A 20711-nucleotide genomic window follows, 5' to 3' on the forward strand; every position below is an offset into this window, starting at 1 on the left:
AAAAAAAAAAAAAAAAAAAACGCATCTTAGTAAAACGAGCTCAGCTTCGCATCGAAGCTAAAATTAAAATCAATAATTTTTTTTATTTGATCACTATAATCCACCAAAAAATAGCTAAAACCGTTTATTAGCTTAGTAACAACCAAGGGGACCGAGTTTTAGCTATTTAATTATCTCCCCCCATGTAAAAATAGTTCTGGCGCCCCTGAGTTCATGTTGTTTTTGGAATAATCCACCAATTTCTAAAAATTAAACACAATCTAAAGATTTGCATCGAAGCATTTATTTTTAATAGTGATTTTAATCACAGTCAGATATCATCAATATTTGTTCCAACTATACCACGTCCATACTGTGCTACTGCTTTTTTTTTTGTTATCATGTGACTATCTAACAAGTAAGTATGATTATTTTCCTTTATAAAGTTTCAATAAACATTCGTTATTTTTAATTTTGATTTCATATTCTCAAAGAAATTATTTATTTCTATTTTTTTTTTTTTAAATATATTTTCTTGTAATATATGTTTCTGCTGAAGAATAAATTCCGTTACCGAAATATTATTTCGTTACATCACTAGTTGACATACATTTGTTTTAACTAAATCGTTTGAATAGAACCAGTTTTGCCATAGGCAATATTAACCAGTGGCTAACAGAAATTCGTAATACAAAAGGAACATATCATAAAAAACTTGTTTTACTATTACTTCCGAATTTTCTCTGTGTTTGCTATTTTAATTTAAAATATAAAATTTTTTTGAACTAAACATAATGACCCTAAAGATCTGGAATTTTAAAATTCAGTTTTCAATTACCCTAGTGATTAATCAAATTTGCAAGTCAAAGTTGAAAATATATTAATCATTATTATGCTTCAATAACATAAAATATATCAATATCGTCATTTATTATTAATTAACAACCACAGAGAATAAAAATTATTTTTTAATAATAGTTAATTAATTGTTACTAAATTATCACTATAAAAAGTATAGTTTTATGTGAATATTGGTAATTAGTAACTTAAAGTTCATTAAAAAATAATAACGTTATAAGATTTAGCTCTTCTTTTTTTAATAATCAACACAAGCTTCACATACCTTTTGTTGATTGAACAATTTAGGATTAAGAGGGGATAACGACGAATGTTGAATAATTTAATACTATTTGGATACTACTAGTGACTTGTAGTGAAAGAGAAGGATCGTCCAGCCAAGGCACGATGTTAGTCATTGCCTTCATTGTTGCAAGTTAAAACGATGACGGCCACCGCTGGTTGTTGCTGACTAGTGGTGGTTCGTTGGTGAATTTACTGAACAGTCACTAATATGTGCGAGTAAACAATAATCCGTCTTACATTGTTCATAAACCCAAATTTATAAAAAGTGTAAAAAAATTTTCATTAGTAATTTATAAATGTCAAGCCTTATAAGATTATAATTTCATAATGATGCTTGAAAAAACTTCTTTAAATTTGGTCATATTAATAAATTGGTAAGTAAATTAAGTTTAAATGGTTGTGTTATTGTTGACTATCACAGACAGCAAAATTTATTTTTAAGTAAAGGTAGTTTTTTAAGGTTTTTAGTTTAATAGGTGTCCTGAATAATTTATGCAATGTGACGTATACGATTATTGTAGTAAAACTAGAAACAAGTGGTAAATATGAAGTATATATTATGAAGTTATACATAACAAAAAACTAGGGCTTTACAATTTAAACACAACTATTACACTTGGTAACATAGAGCAGCATTAATCATTTAGTGATGCAGGCGCCGTGTATAAAGCTTCAAACGCCTTTTTTTTCCCTCCTCACCTTCGTCAAAACAACATTTTCAATATAAAAAATTATGCCACAGTTTCGATTTTAAAACTCAAAAAAGAGATAACTTATGAATTTTTTTTTTTATTAGTGCTCAGTTAAAGTTTATCTTGTTAAACCTGATATAAAATATTAAAGTTATATATTTATTAAGTGTTAATACTGAAATACAAATTTAATATTTTTCTAAGAACTTAAGATCCATGAAATGTTTTTCTGTATTGTCATTTTTTTTTTTTTTTGAGATGAAAAAAATGTTTATTTAATTATGATTACCTGAAAGAAACTTAATCATAATAGATATACTTATTTTAACTTAGTTGTTACAAAAACATGATGTTTTTTTGTGTTACTATTATATACAAAGTAATTTATTTTACAAATTTTCTTACATAAAGAGTTGTTGTTTTTGAAAATACGTTTTTTTAATCAAGCTAATATTTTTTATTATCAGCTGGAGGTCACGAGCTATTCATTATTCTTTATAGCCCCAAGTAAAAATAAATGTAGTGTTGAATACCCTAGCACTGTATAATTGGCATCATATGAAATACTGCCGAATTTCATATGTCCTTAATTATTTTAAGCATAGATAGTGGCTCAACAAAATTTTTTTCAGGATATACAACTGTAATTTTTAATAATTTTGGTGATTTTTTTAGATTTAAAGAATCTATTAAAATTTAAAGGTAGATCACTAAATAGCTGATGCGTGTGAAGTTTTTTTTTACTTTTATTAATTTTGCAGTAAATTATTCACTAAATGCAATATTTTAAACGCGTAAAAAAAATTATTTTTTGCTTATTTATCATTATAACTTATTATTCTAATATAAAAAAAACATTTATTATGAGTTATTTTATGTATAAACAACTGGACATTGAAATTATATTCTTGTAAAGAAACGTTATACAGGGTGGCCCACCACTCACTGACAACTTAAATAACTTTTGATCCAGTTAATATTTTNTTATATAGTCCTTATGAACTATTAAACACGTACTCAAGATTTAATAGATAAATAATCTTTCTCAGACTAGAATTCTCTGAAATATTTATTTTTAGACATAGCACTATAGCCGTTACATAAATACAAACTTGCATTTACATGATAAAAAAAATGAATATTATGAGTTGGCCAAATATCATCTTAAACCTAAAAAAGAAGTTTATTAATCAGTTTATAAGTTGACTCTTTTCACTAAAAACCGATCGAACTCATTTAAATGTAATATAAAATAGTTCATATTCAGTTTACGTTTATTATTATTATTATTGTGTTTGTCTAAATACCAACATATGTAATTGAAATTTGGCATAATGTGAGTACTTTTCCATTACTTTTATATTTTGACATGTGTCTATTTAAGGTTATTTTAAAAACATGTTTTTTGGTTTATATATAAGGGATACTGGTTGCGATAACTTTGGGCGATACTAAATTCGAAGCAACAAAAACTATAGAGTTGAAAACCTTATTTTTTTTTTTTTGAGAAGTAGAATAAAAGTTGTTGGGGTGACAAAATTGTGCACCTCCTGCGGCACAATTCCTAAATGCATGCGACCTTGGGTTTAGCGGTTATTTAAACTTAATTTTATTCTTTATTTAATTATATGTTGTAAGAATAATTAAATTAATATATTTGGTAAATGGGACCAAAAAACTCAAATATGCCCTTAATTGTAATAATATTTTTATGAACTCAATTTAAATTATAAATACATATGTCACACACATTTACTGGAATTTTTAAATATATCACTGCTCATAAAATTATCAGTATTTACAATAATCAAAATTTATCATAGATGACAAGAAAAACAATTAACTGAAAAAATATTTTCTTATGTAACACCTCTTAATTAACCTAAAATGATATTTAAGCTACAACGATCGATTTTATTTGTAAATATTTCGAATGTTCTTTAAACACAATGATGATCATAGTCAAAATTAGATATATATTTTTTCAATAAGTTTAAAATTTTTTTTTGAGTGAGAAGCATAGGAGTGAATTAGCAGAATTAAAGGTGGAATATAAAGTCTAAGACTCGCCAACAATAAAATTAATTCCTCCAAAATGATGAAAATTATACATAACGTTATACAGGGTGTTCAGTAAGTCAGGAAACGGGTTTCTATTGTTCTCATTGTTTGTAACAATTGACCCGTTTCCTGACTTACTGAACACCCTGTATAAAAGAATGATTTATAATATGCCACCTAATTGAATTATAACCTTTGCAACATAAATATTTTCACCTAGAATGATTTTGACCTCTATCTCGGCTAGGTATGTCCTGACATATATTATATTAAAATTTATGGTTGTAATTGTTATTAACTGTTAATTGATTTGTTGAATAACTGTGATGGTAGTTATTTACACAATTTTTACTCATTAAAATAATTTTATTAATAATGTAATTTTTTTAAATAAATAAGATTAGAAAAATAATTTCAAACTAAGGACCTCATTAGCCTGGGTCATAATCCAGGTTGTAGTTCTGCCTATGATGATCTAACTTGAAAATTTCAAGACTAACCTTAATATTATAAATATTAAATATACGTCTTAAACTTAATTTTAACATTGCAAATTAAAATGTAACAACCCTGAAAGATACGGATCACTAATAAATTTAATAAACGTTGGGGAGGGGGTAACATCCCATACCACCCTAAAAAATCGCCAATGAACCCATTAAAATACGCTTTTATTATAATAATTATATTTACAATATACTTTAATATAAGTATAATGTTGTGATATTTTTGATAGTGATTTTAATCACTGTCAGATATCATCAATACTTGTTCCAACTATGCCACGTCTATACTGTGCCGCAACACTACCATGCTACCATTTTTTAATACTTTAATTGTGCAATGTTGTAAAATGGGTTCAAAGAAATTAGTAACCAGCTACAAATATAATTTATTCTAGCAGTTATGAATGATGCAAGTTTCATAGATTTTTGATGAGCCTATCTGGAATAATAATTAAATTGAAAATTCTCATACAATCTCCATTGTTTAAAATTAGTGACAGGGTTGTATTCTAGATTTTTCCACTTATAGCAACTAATTTCACTATCTTTGAAAATTTATTTGTAAGTTTTTCAAAAAAAGTTGATAAAAAAATATATTTAATTCGTTGAAATACCGTACTAAAAACTTGCAACCTAAATACGACTATAATAAATGGATTTCGGCAATTTAAGTAACTTTCGTATACAATAGTAATTATTATTAGTATATAGTTCATGTCTGAAATTATTATTTTTGCAGGTAACTTGAAATATTTAATATCAAATTTTTCATATTATATTAATGAACGACAGTTAATGGTCTTAACAACTATGCTAATGTTTCGACTAATGGAAATAAAATTTTGTTTTTTAAATTAGCTTCACTTCAAAATGAACTATGATAGTTTGGCAAATTAATCTGAATTTAATATGTCTAAATAAGAGTTTTTCTGCCGATATGTATTTATTTCAAACGTATAAACGAAAAAATATGGTGTTATTGTTAGTTATCATGGTAGCTTTAACTATTGTTACTGCAATATTGTATTATAAATCATTGATTTCTCCTTGTTACACATTACCAAGTTACTCTTCGAGTAAAAATAATGGTAGATTGATAGCTCAAATGGATTCTAAACATCAATGGTCACCTTTATATTCTTATGTCAAAAAAAACAAAAGTTATTTAATTTGCAAAACTCATGACACTCAGGTAATAAATTTATTGCTTTTTTTACTAGTAATTTTAATATATATTATACCTATTTTTTCATATACAATTTTCTACCAAAAGATTCATAATGGTAACAACCTTCAATTAGAGTACATCGAAAAAAAAGAAAAGGATTTATTAACAACAAACATTAATTCTAAAAAAGTTAGTATTAAAGATATGGCTTTAATATACTTTATAACACCAACATATCCTCGACGAGAGCAAATTGCTGAAATTATAAGGCTTAGTCAAACACTAATGCATGTACCTAGGCTATATTGGATAGTCGCTGATGATCGGCCAGATTGCAGCGAGCAACTCAAAATCATTCTTCCTGAATTTGGTAAGATTAAAAATAAAGATGATCATTTTCGAATAACTATATTTTTTTAAACTACTCAAATAGTTCGATAATTACTATTCATTATTTATCATCACTAGTTAAAATCATCATTATGAAAATATTAATATAATTAATGAGTAAAATTGAAAATTTATTCTTCAGGAATACCATATACTTATATAGCTAGCCCGATGCCTACATTATACAAAAAAAAAAACGTCGTGCCTCGTGGAGTATCCAATCGAAGAGCTGCTCTTGATTGGATTCGTCAAAATCATAACAAAAGTGATACGAACGCGATTCTGTATTTTGGTGACGATGATAATACATTTCATTTGAATCTTTTTAAAGAAATACGGACCACAAAAAAAATATCTATGTTTCCTGTTGGTTTGGTAGGAGATTATGGAATTAGTTCACCTATTGTAGAGAAAGTAACATTAATATAGTAGTCAATTTAATTCCTTATTTAATTTTAAATGTTTTTAGGGTAAAGTCATTGGATTTTTTGATGGTTGGCCAGCTAGTCGGAAATTTCCAGTTGATATGGCTGGCTTTGCTGTAAATATTCAGCTTATTTTTAAATACCCTCAAGCTACCATGCCTTACAAGGCAGGTTTTGAAGAGGATAGTTTTCTTACAGCGTTGAATATTCAGTTAGAAGATATTGAACCTAAAGCAGAAAATTGTACAAAGGTAAGATAAAAAAGTTTTTTTATGAACAATTTTATTTTATTTTTTGATACTACTTAAGCATACTAACAAATTTTAGATTTTGGTTTGGCATACTCAAACTGTTAAAAAGTTACCATCAGTCTTATCAATCAAATCAAAATCTACACTTCCTGGGTCACTTACAAAACTTTTAGAGCAATTAACATTATTGGGTATAGGAACCATAAGTGATTCAGTAAAAGGTTTGATTTGTTCTATGAAATAAAGTTTTTGTTAAAAGTCAATACTCTTTTAAAAACAACTAATAAAAAATACTCTAATTTCAGGCAATCGTACTTATATAACAAAACATGGGAACATTTTCAGGCTGTGAAGTATAATATAATTATGATGAACATAAAAATTATGATTTACTTTTAAATGTATTTACGTGAAATAAAGTAATCACACCTCCTTGACAAAGATCCTTTATTTTTTATTACTTGAGAATAAAAAAAATTGGTGCCCATATTTATGTCTAGTATTGCATATAGTTTATTCAATATGTTAGTATCAGACAAGAATAATCAATATTTAAATAATTGTACATTATTGCATATACCTTTATTTAATGTTAATTTTACAATTTGATTTTTAAATAGAACTGTTAAATTTCTGTGTCAATAAAGATAACGACAGAGGGTAATTTATAGTTCCTTTGTTATTGCTGTTAAAAATTTTTTTTTAATTATGTTTGTTATACAAATTATTGATATAATGAAATTTTTTGTTATTATTTATTTATAAAAAAAAAATACTAAACCAATATATTATTATGTTGAGCTTATTTATGATAACAATAAAATAAATATATACTTAAAATAGAAATATTGTTTAATAATAATAACAAAACGATAAATCAATACTTCAAGACAATACTCACAAATTTGTAAGTATGACAATATAGAACAAAAATCAAAGAAATAAAAAATGGGAAATTCATTTGCAGTTTTCAATTTCATTTATGATATAGTTTAGTACATTCATAGTCTGATCTTGTATTAAAACAATATCAAATGCATGTTCATATTGGTGTAAATATGGATCGTTTTCATCTTTCTATAACCATAAATATTTTATTGAATCGTAATTTATTAGAATAGAGTGATTAAATAACCACTTACAACATCATTGTTTAAAAAGCCAATGCGTAGTACATTATTATACGGGATTCCACCATCCATATTGGCATCTCCTAAAGAATCTCCTAAAAGAATAACATTCAAACGTCCACTCAACATGGTATCCTAAAAAACACAATTCTTTCATGATTTTTACGCTTAGATGCATTTTAAATATCTAAGTAATAATATAATTTTTACTTACATTGCTATGGGCTTCTAAATATCTATGTTCATTTTTATTGAAAACATGAATGATAGGATAATCTTTAAATCCATTAATAATAGTATTTCCATCATTATCTAAAGCTAAATTAAGAAAATTTGATACTACAGATACATTTTTAGTAAATAGTTTTTCATGAACCAACGTCAACTCAACAACATCTCCAATACCAGCAGACATAACGATAACAGGCACATTGTGTTGAAATAAATTTTGAAAAGCTTTTGTACAGCCATCTCTATAAAAAAAAGAAGCATCATGATTTTTGTAGTCCTTAAAACGAATTAAAAAAAAGTAATAATTATTTGCATATTTTATAGTTTTTTATGAGAATACAAAATTAATTTTTAAATTACTATATTTTACACGAGGTAAAAATTAATTTAAATTAAATCAAATTTGAATTTTGATTAGACAAACAAAAATTATGCTGCCGTCTATTTTGACATTAGTTTAGTTGGCTTTTTATCAACTGAAAAAATACTTATTAATAAATTAAGAATGGATGTATAACTAAAAAAGGCCAAATTTTTTTTTGATATTTTCCTACGATGTCAATTATAATAAATATGGTTCTGTTTAATACAGATATAAAACATAATTTATTTGTAATAGAGTGTTTATTTAACCTCCAATTGACAACTGAATACATCATTTTTTTTTCTAAAATTACCGAAGTTTAACATTAGCTTCTTTTGTAGCTATATCAAGATCTTCATAACAAAATCTTATACTTTTTAATAACGCTTCACTTTGATTCCACCAATCTTCAATATAAGGTAGCTTTTCTTCTACTGTCATATTTGGATCATCTTCAATAGGTCTATATTTATGATATAATGCTTGAGCTTTTTCTTTATAATCTTTTGTCAGACTCTTACATGATTCAAATACACCTAGAAGTATACTTTAATCTTTAGGTTACAATATTTTTATGCAATGAATTCCTGAGAATAATAAAATTATCAAAAAAAACACAGAAAGTCACTTTAACAGATCAAATCTCTAAAGTATAAACAAATATTTTAGAAATCATCTGCTTCAAATGCTTAAACATTTTAAAAGAAATAAAGATTTTATATACCTTTATGTTTTCTTGACATGAAAATAATTTTTACCTTAACAAAATGTAGTAAATACGGTTTAGTGTAACTAGTTAAAAAAATCAGTGTGTTTTATTATATGTGCGGATGAAGTGAAACTTCATTCAAAGTTATTCAACTGATAGTATATTAGGTTTATATTAGAGTTAAATAAAAACTTACACCTAAAATTTGTATTTTCTATTGAAATTAATTTAATTTATCAATAATTTTCTTATTCTACTGTTACAAAAGATATAATGTGCTTATGATAACTGAAATAACTAATGTAAATTCTTGATTGGATAATATGAAGATATTCAGTGAAAATTTAAATTTCATTTTTCAAAGAAAAAAACCACAATAGATGTGGTTTTTTTTTTTAAATTTTTATGTACAATCAAATTTATTTAAAATAACTTATTTAATGAGTTTTAAATAAAATTACTTTCTATTATTATTTATTTATGAAAATACATATAGATAATATTTATTTTTATTTACATTAATTATATGCAATAATAATAAAAAATAAAATTGCAGATTTTCATTTATATATAACATAATAAATTATTTTAAATCAATATTTTTATTAATTATTTATTATTCACAATTTACCTATTTCATTATTAATATAAATAAATAACAAATAACAAATAAATGATTAATACTAGTGTAAATAATAAATATTATCTAAGCATATTGTTATCAATAAGGATAATAATATAAGTAATAAATTATATTTAATATTATCAATTAATTATTATATATTTATATAAATTATATATACTAATTTATTTTGAAAAATTAAATTTTAAATGCTCTGCTTTTTTTTTTTATATTCATATTAAGTGAATTAAATTAACAAAAATTATAAATTTATATACATTAGTAATAAATTATTGTTATTAAAAAGCAATATATAAATTAAAAATTAATATTTTAATATTAAAAATCAAGTTTTATGAATTTAACATCCAAAATATTTATTTACATATTTACAATAAATTATAAACAATCGTAGAATACAAACTATATTCTACTATTCAATTGTTTTATTAAGTATATAGTTAACATTTTATTAATCGAGGGATGTATAATAAAACAATAGAATCCGTCATTGACGGTCAAATGTTATGGCCTACCGTGATGTATAAATTATCTTTTTCTTTGGACCGTCTATAAAGAAGTTTCACTTCAAAAAAATGTTAATTTCAAAAATTTGATAAAAGACTATAAATTATAAAAAATACCTAATATATTTTTTTTTAATCATAAAGAGTAAGACCTGATTAAAACAACTTTTTAAAATTGTGTATTTACATAGAAAAAGGCCTTATCTTTTCAATACAATAAGTACTGCTAATAAGCAGTTTCTTGAATCATATCTCTGGTATTTATATAGGAGTTCAGCAAGTAAAGAAAAGGTTTTCTATTGTTTTTATTGATTGTAACAATTTACCTGTTTCCTTAATTACTGAACATTCTATATAAACTCACCTTTGTCACAAGATTACTTGTGCTTATTGTAAAAATATGTAATTTACAGATTGAACAAATTAATAATAAAAATAAATCTTTCTAATAAGTCATATTTTTGTATAGAAAAATTGTGAGTGCATACTTCTCAGTGTACCTTTTAAATTCTAAAAGATTATTTAAGTTATTAGAAAAATTATAAAATAGATTAAAAAAATGTTTAGATCATAGAATTTAATATTTCATTTTTATTTTAGGAGATTAAATTAGCTTTTTAATATATCTTTTGTGATAAATTAAAAAAAAAAATGTATATCTAGACATAATATATAAATAACTTACAGAAACTACTTTTGGTAGGTATTTTGTTATGCTCAGAACAGGATATGGTCCGATCAAAGTCTGATATGATCTATACAAATAAGTTTGAAAATGTGAAAAAAAAAGATATTTTTATTAAAATTTTTAAATTATACTTGTAATTTTTCAAAACCATCATAAATTATCTGTTGTAATTTTTTGTTCACTACATCTTGGTATTTTATATGAACTTTAGCACCACACTTCTCTATTATCTAGTAAAAAAAAATTATGTCATGAGAAATATAATTGTATTACAATTTAGGTACCTCTTTACTGTAATCCATATTTATTTCCTAAATAACTTTTTTTCTTAGTTATAATTAGTATAATAATAAATTATACTTAGTATTAGTTATAAGAATATTCTGTAATGTAGTAGAATACTAAAACAATAACATGACAATTAAGAAAATTTGTGCCGAGAATAATTGATAAAAATTTAATATTACTTATCATAATTTTAAGCATTAGGATTGATATTAAAAATGGTAGTTAATTTAATGCTTATCGTTTAAAGTCAAGGTATTAAAATACATTTTTTTTAATTTACGATTATTTAACGACTAGAAGTTAACAATTCTACAGTGGATACGTTAGTAGTGATGGGTCCGTACTCGTGTAATCGGTCCAAAGTAACGAGTACATTGGTGGAACGAGTAGGACCGATTATACTTGGTCGTTACACTATCGTTCCGTCGGTGGCACAAAATACAGTTGTACCCCAATTGATTACAATAAAACCTGAGTACTTGAGTAGTTCTTGCTTGTTCGGGATTATGTAACTACAACCATAGATTAAATACATATGTGTATTTAATCTATGCTACGACCTACAGTAACTGTCTATTTGGTAAACCGTTGACTAGGCCGCTCTATTCTTACCGTGATGGAAAACTAACGCTATCTCTTGGTTTTTTAATAATCTTAAAAAAGAACGGTTAACAAACCACCAATTTTAAAACTGCTAATGGTATCCATCCACATATTTTAAATTAGTGATGGGCATAATCGAATTATTAGTAATCCAGAGAATCTCTTGAAATTCTAATCGAAATAAAAATCGTTTATTCTTTTGATAATAGTAATCGATTATTCCCAATGATTTTGAGTATGTTTCGATTACATTAAATACATTTATAACTTATAACCAAATTATTCAATTAAGTATAAGTAAAGAAATATAAATAAGATGTTTTAATAATACTACGTACTAATATAGAATGTATGTGTACTATTATTGAAATTTAAAATATACTAATTCAATTACGAAATTACGATTATTTTGCTTATAATCGAAATATCTTGATTATGCCCATCATTAGTTAAAATGTGATTATTCATATAAAAAAATAGTCTTTGGTTTTCTTTTTTATAAACTCAGCCCCTTTAATGGTCTCTGTTAATTGAATGTAAAAGATACAACATGTATAAATTAGAACTGAATTTAGAAGTTTGACGCCCCTAGCCAATTTTTTTGGGCACACTATTGAGAAAAAAAGTCAATTTTTAACACTGGTATGAGCACTACAGCACTTGGCGAGGTGCTAATAGTTAACTATTTATATAATGCTAAAAATGAAAAAAAAAAGTTAAGTGCAGTATTTTTATTGTATTTTTTAATTGGGATATTTTTAAATTAGTATTGATTGATAGTATGACTTATTGAACTCTTTGTCATAAGTAAAACGCTTTGGTGCGTATTTAAAAAGAAATGGTATAATGATTTTGCCCCTTCCAAGTACTTTGATTTATTATAGGATTTTCAAAAAAGGATGTTGATTGTTAGAAATTATTTTATTTATTATCTCTAGAAATTTTATTTTGATCCAAAAATTATTCAAATAGGTAGTAGATCGATTTATTATAACTAAGAAAAATTAAATTCTGTATAGTATATTAAATAATCTATAATTTGGTTTTGTTTTAAATGAGAATGTAGATGTTGAGTTGCTATGAAAAATACTACAAAATCGACAATTGTTACCAGAAATTGTATGATTTTTGACTTTATTGCTCAATATTTCCTAGAAATCAAGTTTTTGGATATTTACCATTTTAAAATACACTAAATTTGCTTTGACTTTGTATACATTTTTTGAGCATAATGAGATATTGAAAAGAAAAAAAGATTTGGTATTAGTTTCGTTTCATCAGTTTTTTATCAACATTTGAAAACAGTTTGACTCCCAGGTATAACAACAAAAAAAAAATGATTATGTTATTTAATCAAATATTTTTATTTTTTGAAGTGGTAACTTCATCAAAAAAAACTACTATTGAAGCAATTATTAAGCTAGATAGGTATTTAAATGAGACTATAATAAAAAGAAAGTCGGATCCTTTGTTATGGTGAAATAAGAGGAAGATGATGTTTCTTAACTTATTTGATCTTTTATTGTTGAGATTATGTGTTCCTTTAACTTCTGTTCCGTGCGAACAGACATTTTCTAAAGCGGGATACAAAATTACTGAAAGGCGTAATAGACTTACAGTTAAAAATTCAGAGATGTTACTGTTTTTAAATAGTAATTTTTTATTAAAAATTGTGATATATAGTTTATATAGCAGAGGGGTCAGCTTATCGTTGCTATACTGACGATCGACCGTTTTGTCATCCGTATGGATGGTAATGCGAGTTAGTTGACTTTCTGCAGTGAATAGTTCAATCGAACTATTCACTTGAATGAACTATTCCAAACTGTTTCAGTTTGAACCTAATAGTTCTTCTTCTTCTTTTACTGGCATTCCTACTCTGTAAGAGTTTTTGCCGCCATTACTACGCTTCGCCACCTATCTCTATCTTGGGCTGTCTCTCTCCAGTCTTCAACTCAAAGGATTCTTAAATCTTCTTCTACCACGACGATCCATCTTTTCTTCGGCCTCTAGGTCTTTTTCCTTGTGGTTTCCATTCCAATGCTACCCTGGCTATCTCGTTCTCTCTTCTTTTCGCTATGTGTCCTAACCATTGTATTCTTTGGCCCATAATAAAACTTGTTACCGGTGCTATTTCCAACATGTCATATAGTTCTCTGTTGTACCTTCTCCGCCAATTTCCCGTTGTTTCATCGATGACTGGTCCGCATATTTTCCTCCACACTCTGTGCTCAAAAGTCCTCGGGTTTCTTTCTGTTTGTTTGGTCGTTGTCAACGCTTTACAACCATACGTGAGAGTCGGGATTCGAGCCGTGTACAATCTTGCTTTCGTTTTTCTAGATAGAATTTTGGATGTAAAGAATTTCATCATTGTGTAGAACGTTTTTTGAGCTTTATTTATCCGAATACTTATTTCCTTTGACCAATTATTCTTTGTACTTAACGTTGCTCCCAGATATTTAAAATCGCTAACTTTTTCGTATGCTAAATTCTCCACCTTACTGAGGTCCTCCCACTATCTAATAGTTCCATTATCTTCGTTTTCTCAGTATTTATTTCAAGACCAATTTTCTTCGCTGCTTCTTCTAGCACTCTGGCAGCGTTAGCTGTGTCTGCAAGCAAATCGCCAAGTATATCCAAATCGTCAGCGAATCCGAGGAGCCGTATCTTATTCTGGCCGATTAGTAAACCACCTTCATTGTCCTGTAGTATTCTTACTACCTTCTCTAAGGCAAGATTGAAAAGTACTGGGGAAAGAGCATCCCCCTGTTTTAGTCTGGTTTCCACTGTAAAGGTTTTCGATGTTACATTCTGTGTTCTTACTCTGTACCTCGTGTCTTCCATGCACATTTTAGTTAGCGTTATTAACTTTTTTGGGAAACCAAACTCATCCATAATATTGTAGAGACTCTCTCTGTGTATACTATCATAGGCCTTTTTAAAATCTATGAAGAGTTGCCACATATTCTGCCGATATTCGCATCTCTTTTCAATTATTTGACCTATTATGGATAATTGTTCTGTGGCTGAACGACCTTTCCGAAAACCACATTGGTACTCACCTAGGCCATCCTCCGCATAAGGGATAATGCGATTCAGTAATATCCTAGAGAAGACCTTGTACGCGGAGTTTAAGAGCGATATCCCTCTATAATTGTCACACTTTGTCTTGTCTCCTTTTTTATGCAATGGTATGATGATTGCCTCATTCCAGCTATCCGGTACTCGTTCTTCCATCCATATTAGGTGACACAGTCTGTGGATTACTAAATGCAGCTCCTCACCTCCGTATTTTAAGAGTTCTGCTGGAATATTATCGGTACCCGGTGCTTTCCAATTTTTCAGGCCAAATAATACACTTCTTCTATTATTTCTATTTACTTCTTCTAGGCTAACATCCTCGACATAGGGCTCCGCTCTTTCATAATCGATATGAGCTACAGGCTGATCTGGCATTCTCCCATTTAGTAAATTTTCAAAATACCTTTTCCATCTCTCAGCTCTTGATTCTGGTTCCATTATCATTTGTTCGTCTTGATCTCTGATTGCATTCCATATAGGGTTAAAATGCTTATACTGTTTAATGGCTCTAAAAAAGTTTCTAGTTCTCCCTTGTGTATGATCGTTCTCTGCTGTTTGAAGTATGTTGATAAAAATTTCTTTTTTCTCTTCGAAGAGTACTTTTGCAGGCTTTACGTTCCCGTATGAAACTTTCTTTAGTCATTTGAGTGTTGTTTTTAATAAATTCATTTCTCGATTTTCGGCGTCTGTCTACAAATATCATTATACCAAGTATTTCTTGACCTTTTTAGCTCATCAATACTAGTGGCCGCTGCTTTGTTAACAGCGTTTCTCACTATTTACTAATCCAGATCAATGTTCATTTGTGCATTATTCTCTTTAAGGTTCTTCGTGACTTCGTTCTCATAATTCTTCCTCACGATTTCATCTTTGAGTAACTCTAGATTAATTTTGATCCTTTTTTCTTGCTTTAATTTCGATTGGCTTTTTAACTTTGATCTAAGTTTTGCAATCACTAAGTAGTCCGTGCACGCAAAGTCCTGCCCCCACCTCCACGTGGTGCAACCCGGGCAACGGATCCCGACTTTTGGGATCCGGCTAACGGGGGAGGCCACACCACGTTGTGAATCAGCTCTTGATTAATTTCGGGCTGATTCACAACGTGGTGGTGTGAGTTTTAGAGGGCGTGGGCCGCCCTGAAGCAATACATCGCGGTAGTTCCAGGGCGGTCCACAATATGCCGGATTGTGGAGGAAAAAAAAAAAAAAAAGTAGTCCGTGCATAATCGGCGCCTCTCTGGCTTCTTACATCGTAAATGGTACTACGGTATCTAGTCTGTATGAGGACGTGGTCAATTTGGTTCAAGGTTTCGCCATCCGGTGACCTCCACGTGACTTTGTGAATATTTTTGTGTGGGAACGTAGTACTACTAACAGTCAACCCATTTGATGTTGCAAACGTTATCAATCGCTGACCATTGTCATTGCTGTTACTATGCAAACTCTCTTTCTCTATGCAAGGGAAGTATTGTGGTTCCCATCCGCATTTTGCATTCAAGTCTCCTATTACAATCTTTATCACGTTCCCAGTAATGCCCTCATATGTATCAGTTAGTTCGTCGTAAAAGGCATCTTTCACATTATCACCTTTTACCTCGAACTATTCACTTGAATGAACTATTCCGAACTGTTTCAGTTTGAAATTAACAGTTCAAAGTTCAAAAAATATTATATTGGTATTATTGTAGTCGCGACCGCGCTATAAGATAATATCATAGTTTATATAAGTTAATCATGATAAAAGTATTTTTTAGAGCTGTTCTTTTGTCGTTTAACAAATATTAAACCTTTTTATTAAACAAATGAACAATTTTATATGAAATTAAGTAAATAACAATATCTTATTATGAAAATATCATGAAATAAAATGACATTTTATGCCTATAAAATGTTGTGTAAAAATATGAGCTGTGATGTTTTTTTTGCGTCTAAGCGATTTCTTTTAAGAGTTATTATTTGACCAGCTTCTGAAAAATCCTTTTACAAGGGACACTTGTTGCAGTTATGCAGAGACGTTTCATAACAAGTTTATAGAGATAAGGGTAAACAAGTTTTTGTTCATACCGCCATTTTAAAGGATTATCTTTACGGTCTATATAACTTTCTTGCATATATTTATTAAACTCTATTATTAGAGATGCAGTTGATGACCGAGTGGATTTGACTTTTTCAACCTTATCTTTATAAAATTTCCATAATAAGGATAATTTGGATGACTTTAATGTTGATGATGGATCAGATATTGAAGTTAAACATGTTGGATTAATGTGCTGTGCAGGCAAGGCCGGATTTACCCAAAAAGCGCCCCTAGGCTAATAAGGAACAAACGCCCACTTCTTAGAACACAGATAGAATGGGAGCTGAGCTGATCACCCCTTACCAATTTACTTAAAAAATTGTATTTCCTAATGTTTAATGTATAGTAACTTTAAAAGTATTTAAAAGTCAACGTAAAAAAATTATGTATTGAAATTTTATAGTTTAAATTATGATGATAAATTGTGTTATTCTGTTAATAAACGGTTAATTTAGTAAATACAATTGTCAACTTATTAATGTAAACAACAAAAATCTGCACCGTTATAAAAATAAGAAACATTAATTAATAATACGTTTGGCGTTTCCTTGATTTGGTTGCTCGACATAATTTATACGACTGCCGATTATTATTTTAGATAATATATACCGTCCTGCCGTAGCTATCCTGCCCAATCACATTATATATATATATTAATTTATACTGCGTAAAGAAAAAATAACTACTAAAAATTCTTTATGTTTAATTCTTCACCATCTATTGTATTTAAGTTTAAAACATATGAATTTATAAAAATACTGTATAGAATAAAAGTATTCAAGTAAGCTATGAGTACCATCTAAACACACTTTATCATTTCCAAATTGTAGAAATATAACTTTTTTTGGTCAAATTTGAGGGTGTCTTATAATTTTAACCACTACTATAGCTTTAACTTTTTCTGTAATAAAGTTTAATCAAAAGATTGAGAATTTGACTTCAATTGGAATTAATCTACAAGAAAATTGATGAAATTTTAAGGTTTTTTGTTTTATTATTGATATCAATAAGTTACTGCCTTATTTGTTACGCATAGCGATATTAAATGGCCATTCTTTTAATATGTGTCTATTTTGAAACTTATTGTGCGTGTATTAGTAATTTATAAAAAATAAGAATAATATTGATAAAATATTGCAAGCGGGCTTTTAGATTAGTAATTCGGCCTGTAACAACAACGTGGTTTGCCACTTGCATAACGACTAGCTATAGTAGCAAGGGTCGCCACCACCTAGGCGAGGTGTCACACCTATCAGATATGATTACCGGACCATAGGTGGAATTTAATTTTAAGTTAATTAAAAGTATAATCTAAGTTAATATGTCGTTATATGTATAAATTACTATAATGTCTCGTGGTTTATAGAACACAATTATGACAATCAAAGTTGTATATGGTTGATATGTAAAACATACCGTAGCCCGTGTCTAGATTAAGGAATAGGAATGAAATACACGCGAGTAATTAAGTTACTCGCGCAATAAAATAAATATTACAGTTGAAATTAATAAGGAAATTTAATTTAATTGTTAAAAAAAGAAAATTAAGTTAAACATAGACAAAAATGCGAATGCATTAAAAACCATGTCTACAAATAAAGGCAATACAAATAAAATAAAATATTTAAAAAAATAATATTACAAACATCACGGACGGTATTGGAACACATCCGTTAATGTTAATCGGAAATTAATGAAGAACACCAGGAGCGGTCTGGACACTCGCTCCTTAGCGTTGGCTAGAAGAAAAACACGTGCTCTCCACACATAAACAAAATTAAGTTAATTTACAATAAAATAATTAATAAAATATAGCTCATTACATAAATATAATATAAAAAAGAAAACGATACCCGGTCTCCGAAGAGACCCATACGATGGTCTGGATGCTTCGTCGAAAAGACCTGGCCGTTCGCCGTTGGCGGCTCTACTCCATCATTGTACAAAAAGTGTCAATCAAAAAATAAACGTGTGCACCCTAGCACGGTCAATGACAGAAGAAAGAATAGAGAAGAGTCAACACCGATCTAACGGCAATTTCAAATCGATAACGGCCAGTCTTTTTGGAAGGGATCAATACTGATAAACAATTCGATTTTAATTATATTTCTCTTTTATCGCCTTATCTAGCGGTCAGAGGCAAAATAATGAGTGGTTGACACCGCTGTGTCAGAAAAAGGTTCTTTCGCGCGATAAAATAAATAAGTAGACATAACAAAAAATCATAAACGGTCCACCTTTGATTTGTGATGTTACAATATAAGATATATTTACGACGAGACTACTGGGTATCAGCTTAATATTTTGGTTCTTATTTTTGTTGGACACTGAAAAAGTCAGAGAATGCGATTGCAGTACTTGTCATCCCACAAATAATGTCCCTAATTCCAAACTGTTTTTTATTTTTTGTTTTAAAAATGTTGTATTTTAAACGCTGCACTGTTAGTTTTAAAGTTAATAAGTTATTAGTTTCTATGCCTAACAAATGTAACTAAGGCAACAAATATGACTTTATGTTCACTAAGTTATTATATACAAAACTAATTTATTTCGTATCGATATAATTATTAATTTATATATATTATTGAGAAAAGTTAGCTATGTCGGAGTCAAAAAAGTTAGTTTTATCAAAACCTCATTGGAAGTTTGATAATAAAAGAGAAGACGTAACTCTTCAATCTTTAGGTGGGTTTAGGTTGAGACCTAGACTGAAGGATGCATTCAATGAAAGACAAGTGAAAACAGTTATTCAGGAAGTTCAATGTAATCATTTAAACAGTAAAAATTGGGCAGATTTTGATCCAAAGATTATATGTTTAAACATAGCTGTAGAAATAAAAAATCGTGTGAAAAATATATGCAATGTTACTGGTGTAGGCTGTAGGTAAACAAGATAAATTTTATAAATATATAAGTATTTAAATAGTCAAGTGGTTTTAACATTCCCAATTTAATTCTTGATTTTAGATATAAAATAATAGTACATACATTCTTAGGAGACCTACAGTCTCAATCGGTTACAATAGGAACGCGTTGCATTTGGGATAAGAAAACTGATCGAATCGTTTATCAAAATTACCGCAATGCTAATTTATTTTGTACAACCCAAGTAGTTGGTCTATATTTTTACTAATTATTTTATACATTTGTTTTCTTTTTGTAAATGGTACAAAAATCACGATTAAACATATAGAATTATTCATTTTGACCATTGAAAAATAGCAATTAATATAAAAGTTAATTTAAGCTTCCATATGAAGCTGAGAAAGTATTAATTTTACAATGATGTGTTTTTTTTAATTTTTTTTTTTTTTGTATCTGTTGCAACTTTTGCTCAGCTCTTACCGAACCGATTTCTTTCAACGATACGTCAAAAGATCCCAAATCGTATCTAGTTGAAGACATTACCCTCAACAATTGAAAAAATTGATCTCTTTTCGCGTCAATGGGGGTAATCTCCAAAGAAATTACAAAATTTAAAAATCGCTAATTTTCGACATTTTTTCAATTTTTAGCTTCGATGCGAAGCGGAGAAGGTATTAATTTTACTATGATGTGTTTTTTTTTTTTTTTTTTTTTTTTTTTATGTCTGTTGCCACTTTTTCTCAGCTCTCACTGGACCGATTTCTTTCAAAAATACGTCAAAAGATCACAAATCGTATCTAGTTGAAGACATTACCCTTAAAAATTGAAAAAAATTCCCTCGTTCCCCGCAAATGGGGGAAATATCCAAAAAAATTACAAATTTAAAAATCGCTAATTTTCGAAATTTTTTCA

At 28.0% G+C, this 20711-nt stretch overlaps 2 protein-coding genes across 6 annotated transcripts in view; one reads left to right on the top strand and one right to left on the bottom strand.

Annotated features, from left to right (window-relative positions):
- The first annotated feature begins 1170 nt into the window (after positions 1-1170).
- LOC126899307 (galactosylgalactosylxylosylprotein 3-beta-glucuronosyltransferase S) lies at positions 1171-7310 on the top strand. 3 transcript variants are annotated; one of them, XM_050674083.1, is made up of 7 exons: positions 1171-1496; positions 5121-5573; positions 5655-5919; positions 6082-6353; positions 6409-6615; positions 6692-6836; positions 6921-7310. In XM_050674083.1, the coding sequence occupies exons 2-7, from the start codon at positions 5259-5261 to the stop codon at positions 6965-6967; spliced, it is 1251 nt and encodes a 416-aa protein (XP_050530040.1). In that variant the 5' UTR covers positions 1171-1496; positions 5121-5258; the 3' UTR covers positions 6968-7310. The 3 variants fall into 3 exon arrangements, with proteins under 3 accessions (XP_050530040.1, XP_050530041.1, XP_050530043.1); XM_050674084.1 differs by having other exon boundaries at positions 5240-5573; XM_050674086.1 differs by lacking the exon at positions 5121-5573 and having other exon boundaries at positions 1181-1496.
- A 136-nt stretch (positions 7311-7446) lies between these two features.
- Positions 7447-20711, bottom strand: part of LOC126899312 (7-methylguanosine phosphate-specific 5'-nucleotidase) — a 15930-nt gene continuing 2665 nt past the window's right edge. Inside the window, exons 1-8 of one of the 3 annotated variants that reach the window (XM_050674095.1) lie at positions 11354-11722; positions 11171-11287; positions 11018-11116; positions 10884-10953; positions 8654-8876; positions 7960-8218; positions 7758-7880; positions 7447-7692 (exon numbers count right to left, since the gene is read on the bottom strand). In XM_050674095.1, the coding sequence (XP_050530052.1) occupies positions 7573-7692; positions 7758-7880; positions 7960-8218; positions 8654-8876; positions 10884-10953; positions 11018-11116; positions 11171-11188 (912 nt within the window). In that variant the 5' untranslated portion in view covers positions 11189-11287; positions 11354-11722 and the 3' untranslated portion in view covers positions 7447-7572. Of the gene's footprint in view, positions 7693-7757; positions 7881-7959; positions 8219-8653; positions 8877-10883; positions 10954-11017; positions 11117-11170; positions 11723-20711 lie in introns of those variants that run through there. The other 2 variants (XM_050674094.1, XM_050674096.1) reach the window with 2 other exon arrangements.

Source organism: Daktulosphaira vitifoliae, unplaced genomic scaffold, assembly GCF_025091365.1.
Source record: "Daktulosphaira vitifoliae isolate Bord-2020 unplaced genomic scaffold, ASM2509136v1 Scaffold_2, whole genome shotgun sequence".
In the NCBI taxonomy this organism is placed as follows: Eukaryota; Metazoa; Arthropoda; class Insecta; order Hemiptera; family Phylloxeridae; genus Daktulosphaira; species Daktulosphaira vitifoliae.

Bases quoted from the DNA above. Each gene is read 5' to 3' on its own strand.
- LOC126899307 (XM_050674083.1), top strand. From the start codon at position 5,259: ATGATAGTTTGGCAAATTAATCTGAATTTAATATGTCTAAATAAGAGT. The intron at 5,920-6,081 runs GTAAGATTAAAA...TTTATTCTTCAG, and splicing joins AATCATTCTTCCTGAATTTG to GAATACCATATACTTATATA. The intron at 6,354-6,408 runs GTAACATTAATA...AAATGTTTTTAG, and splicing joins GTTCACCTATTGTAGAGAAA to GGTAAAGTCATTGGATTTTT.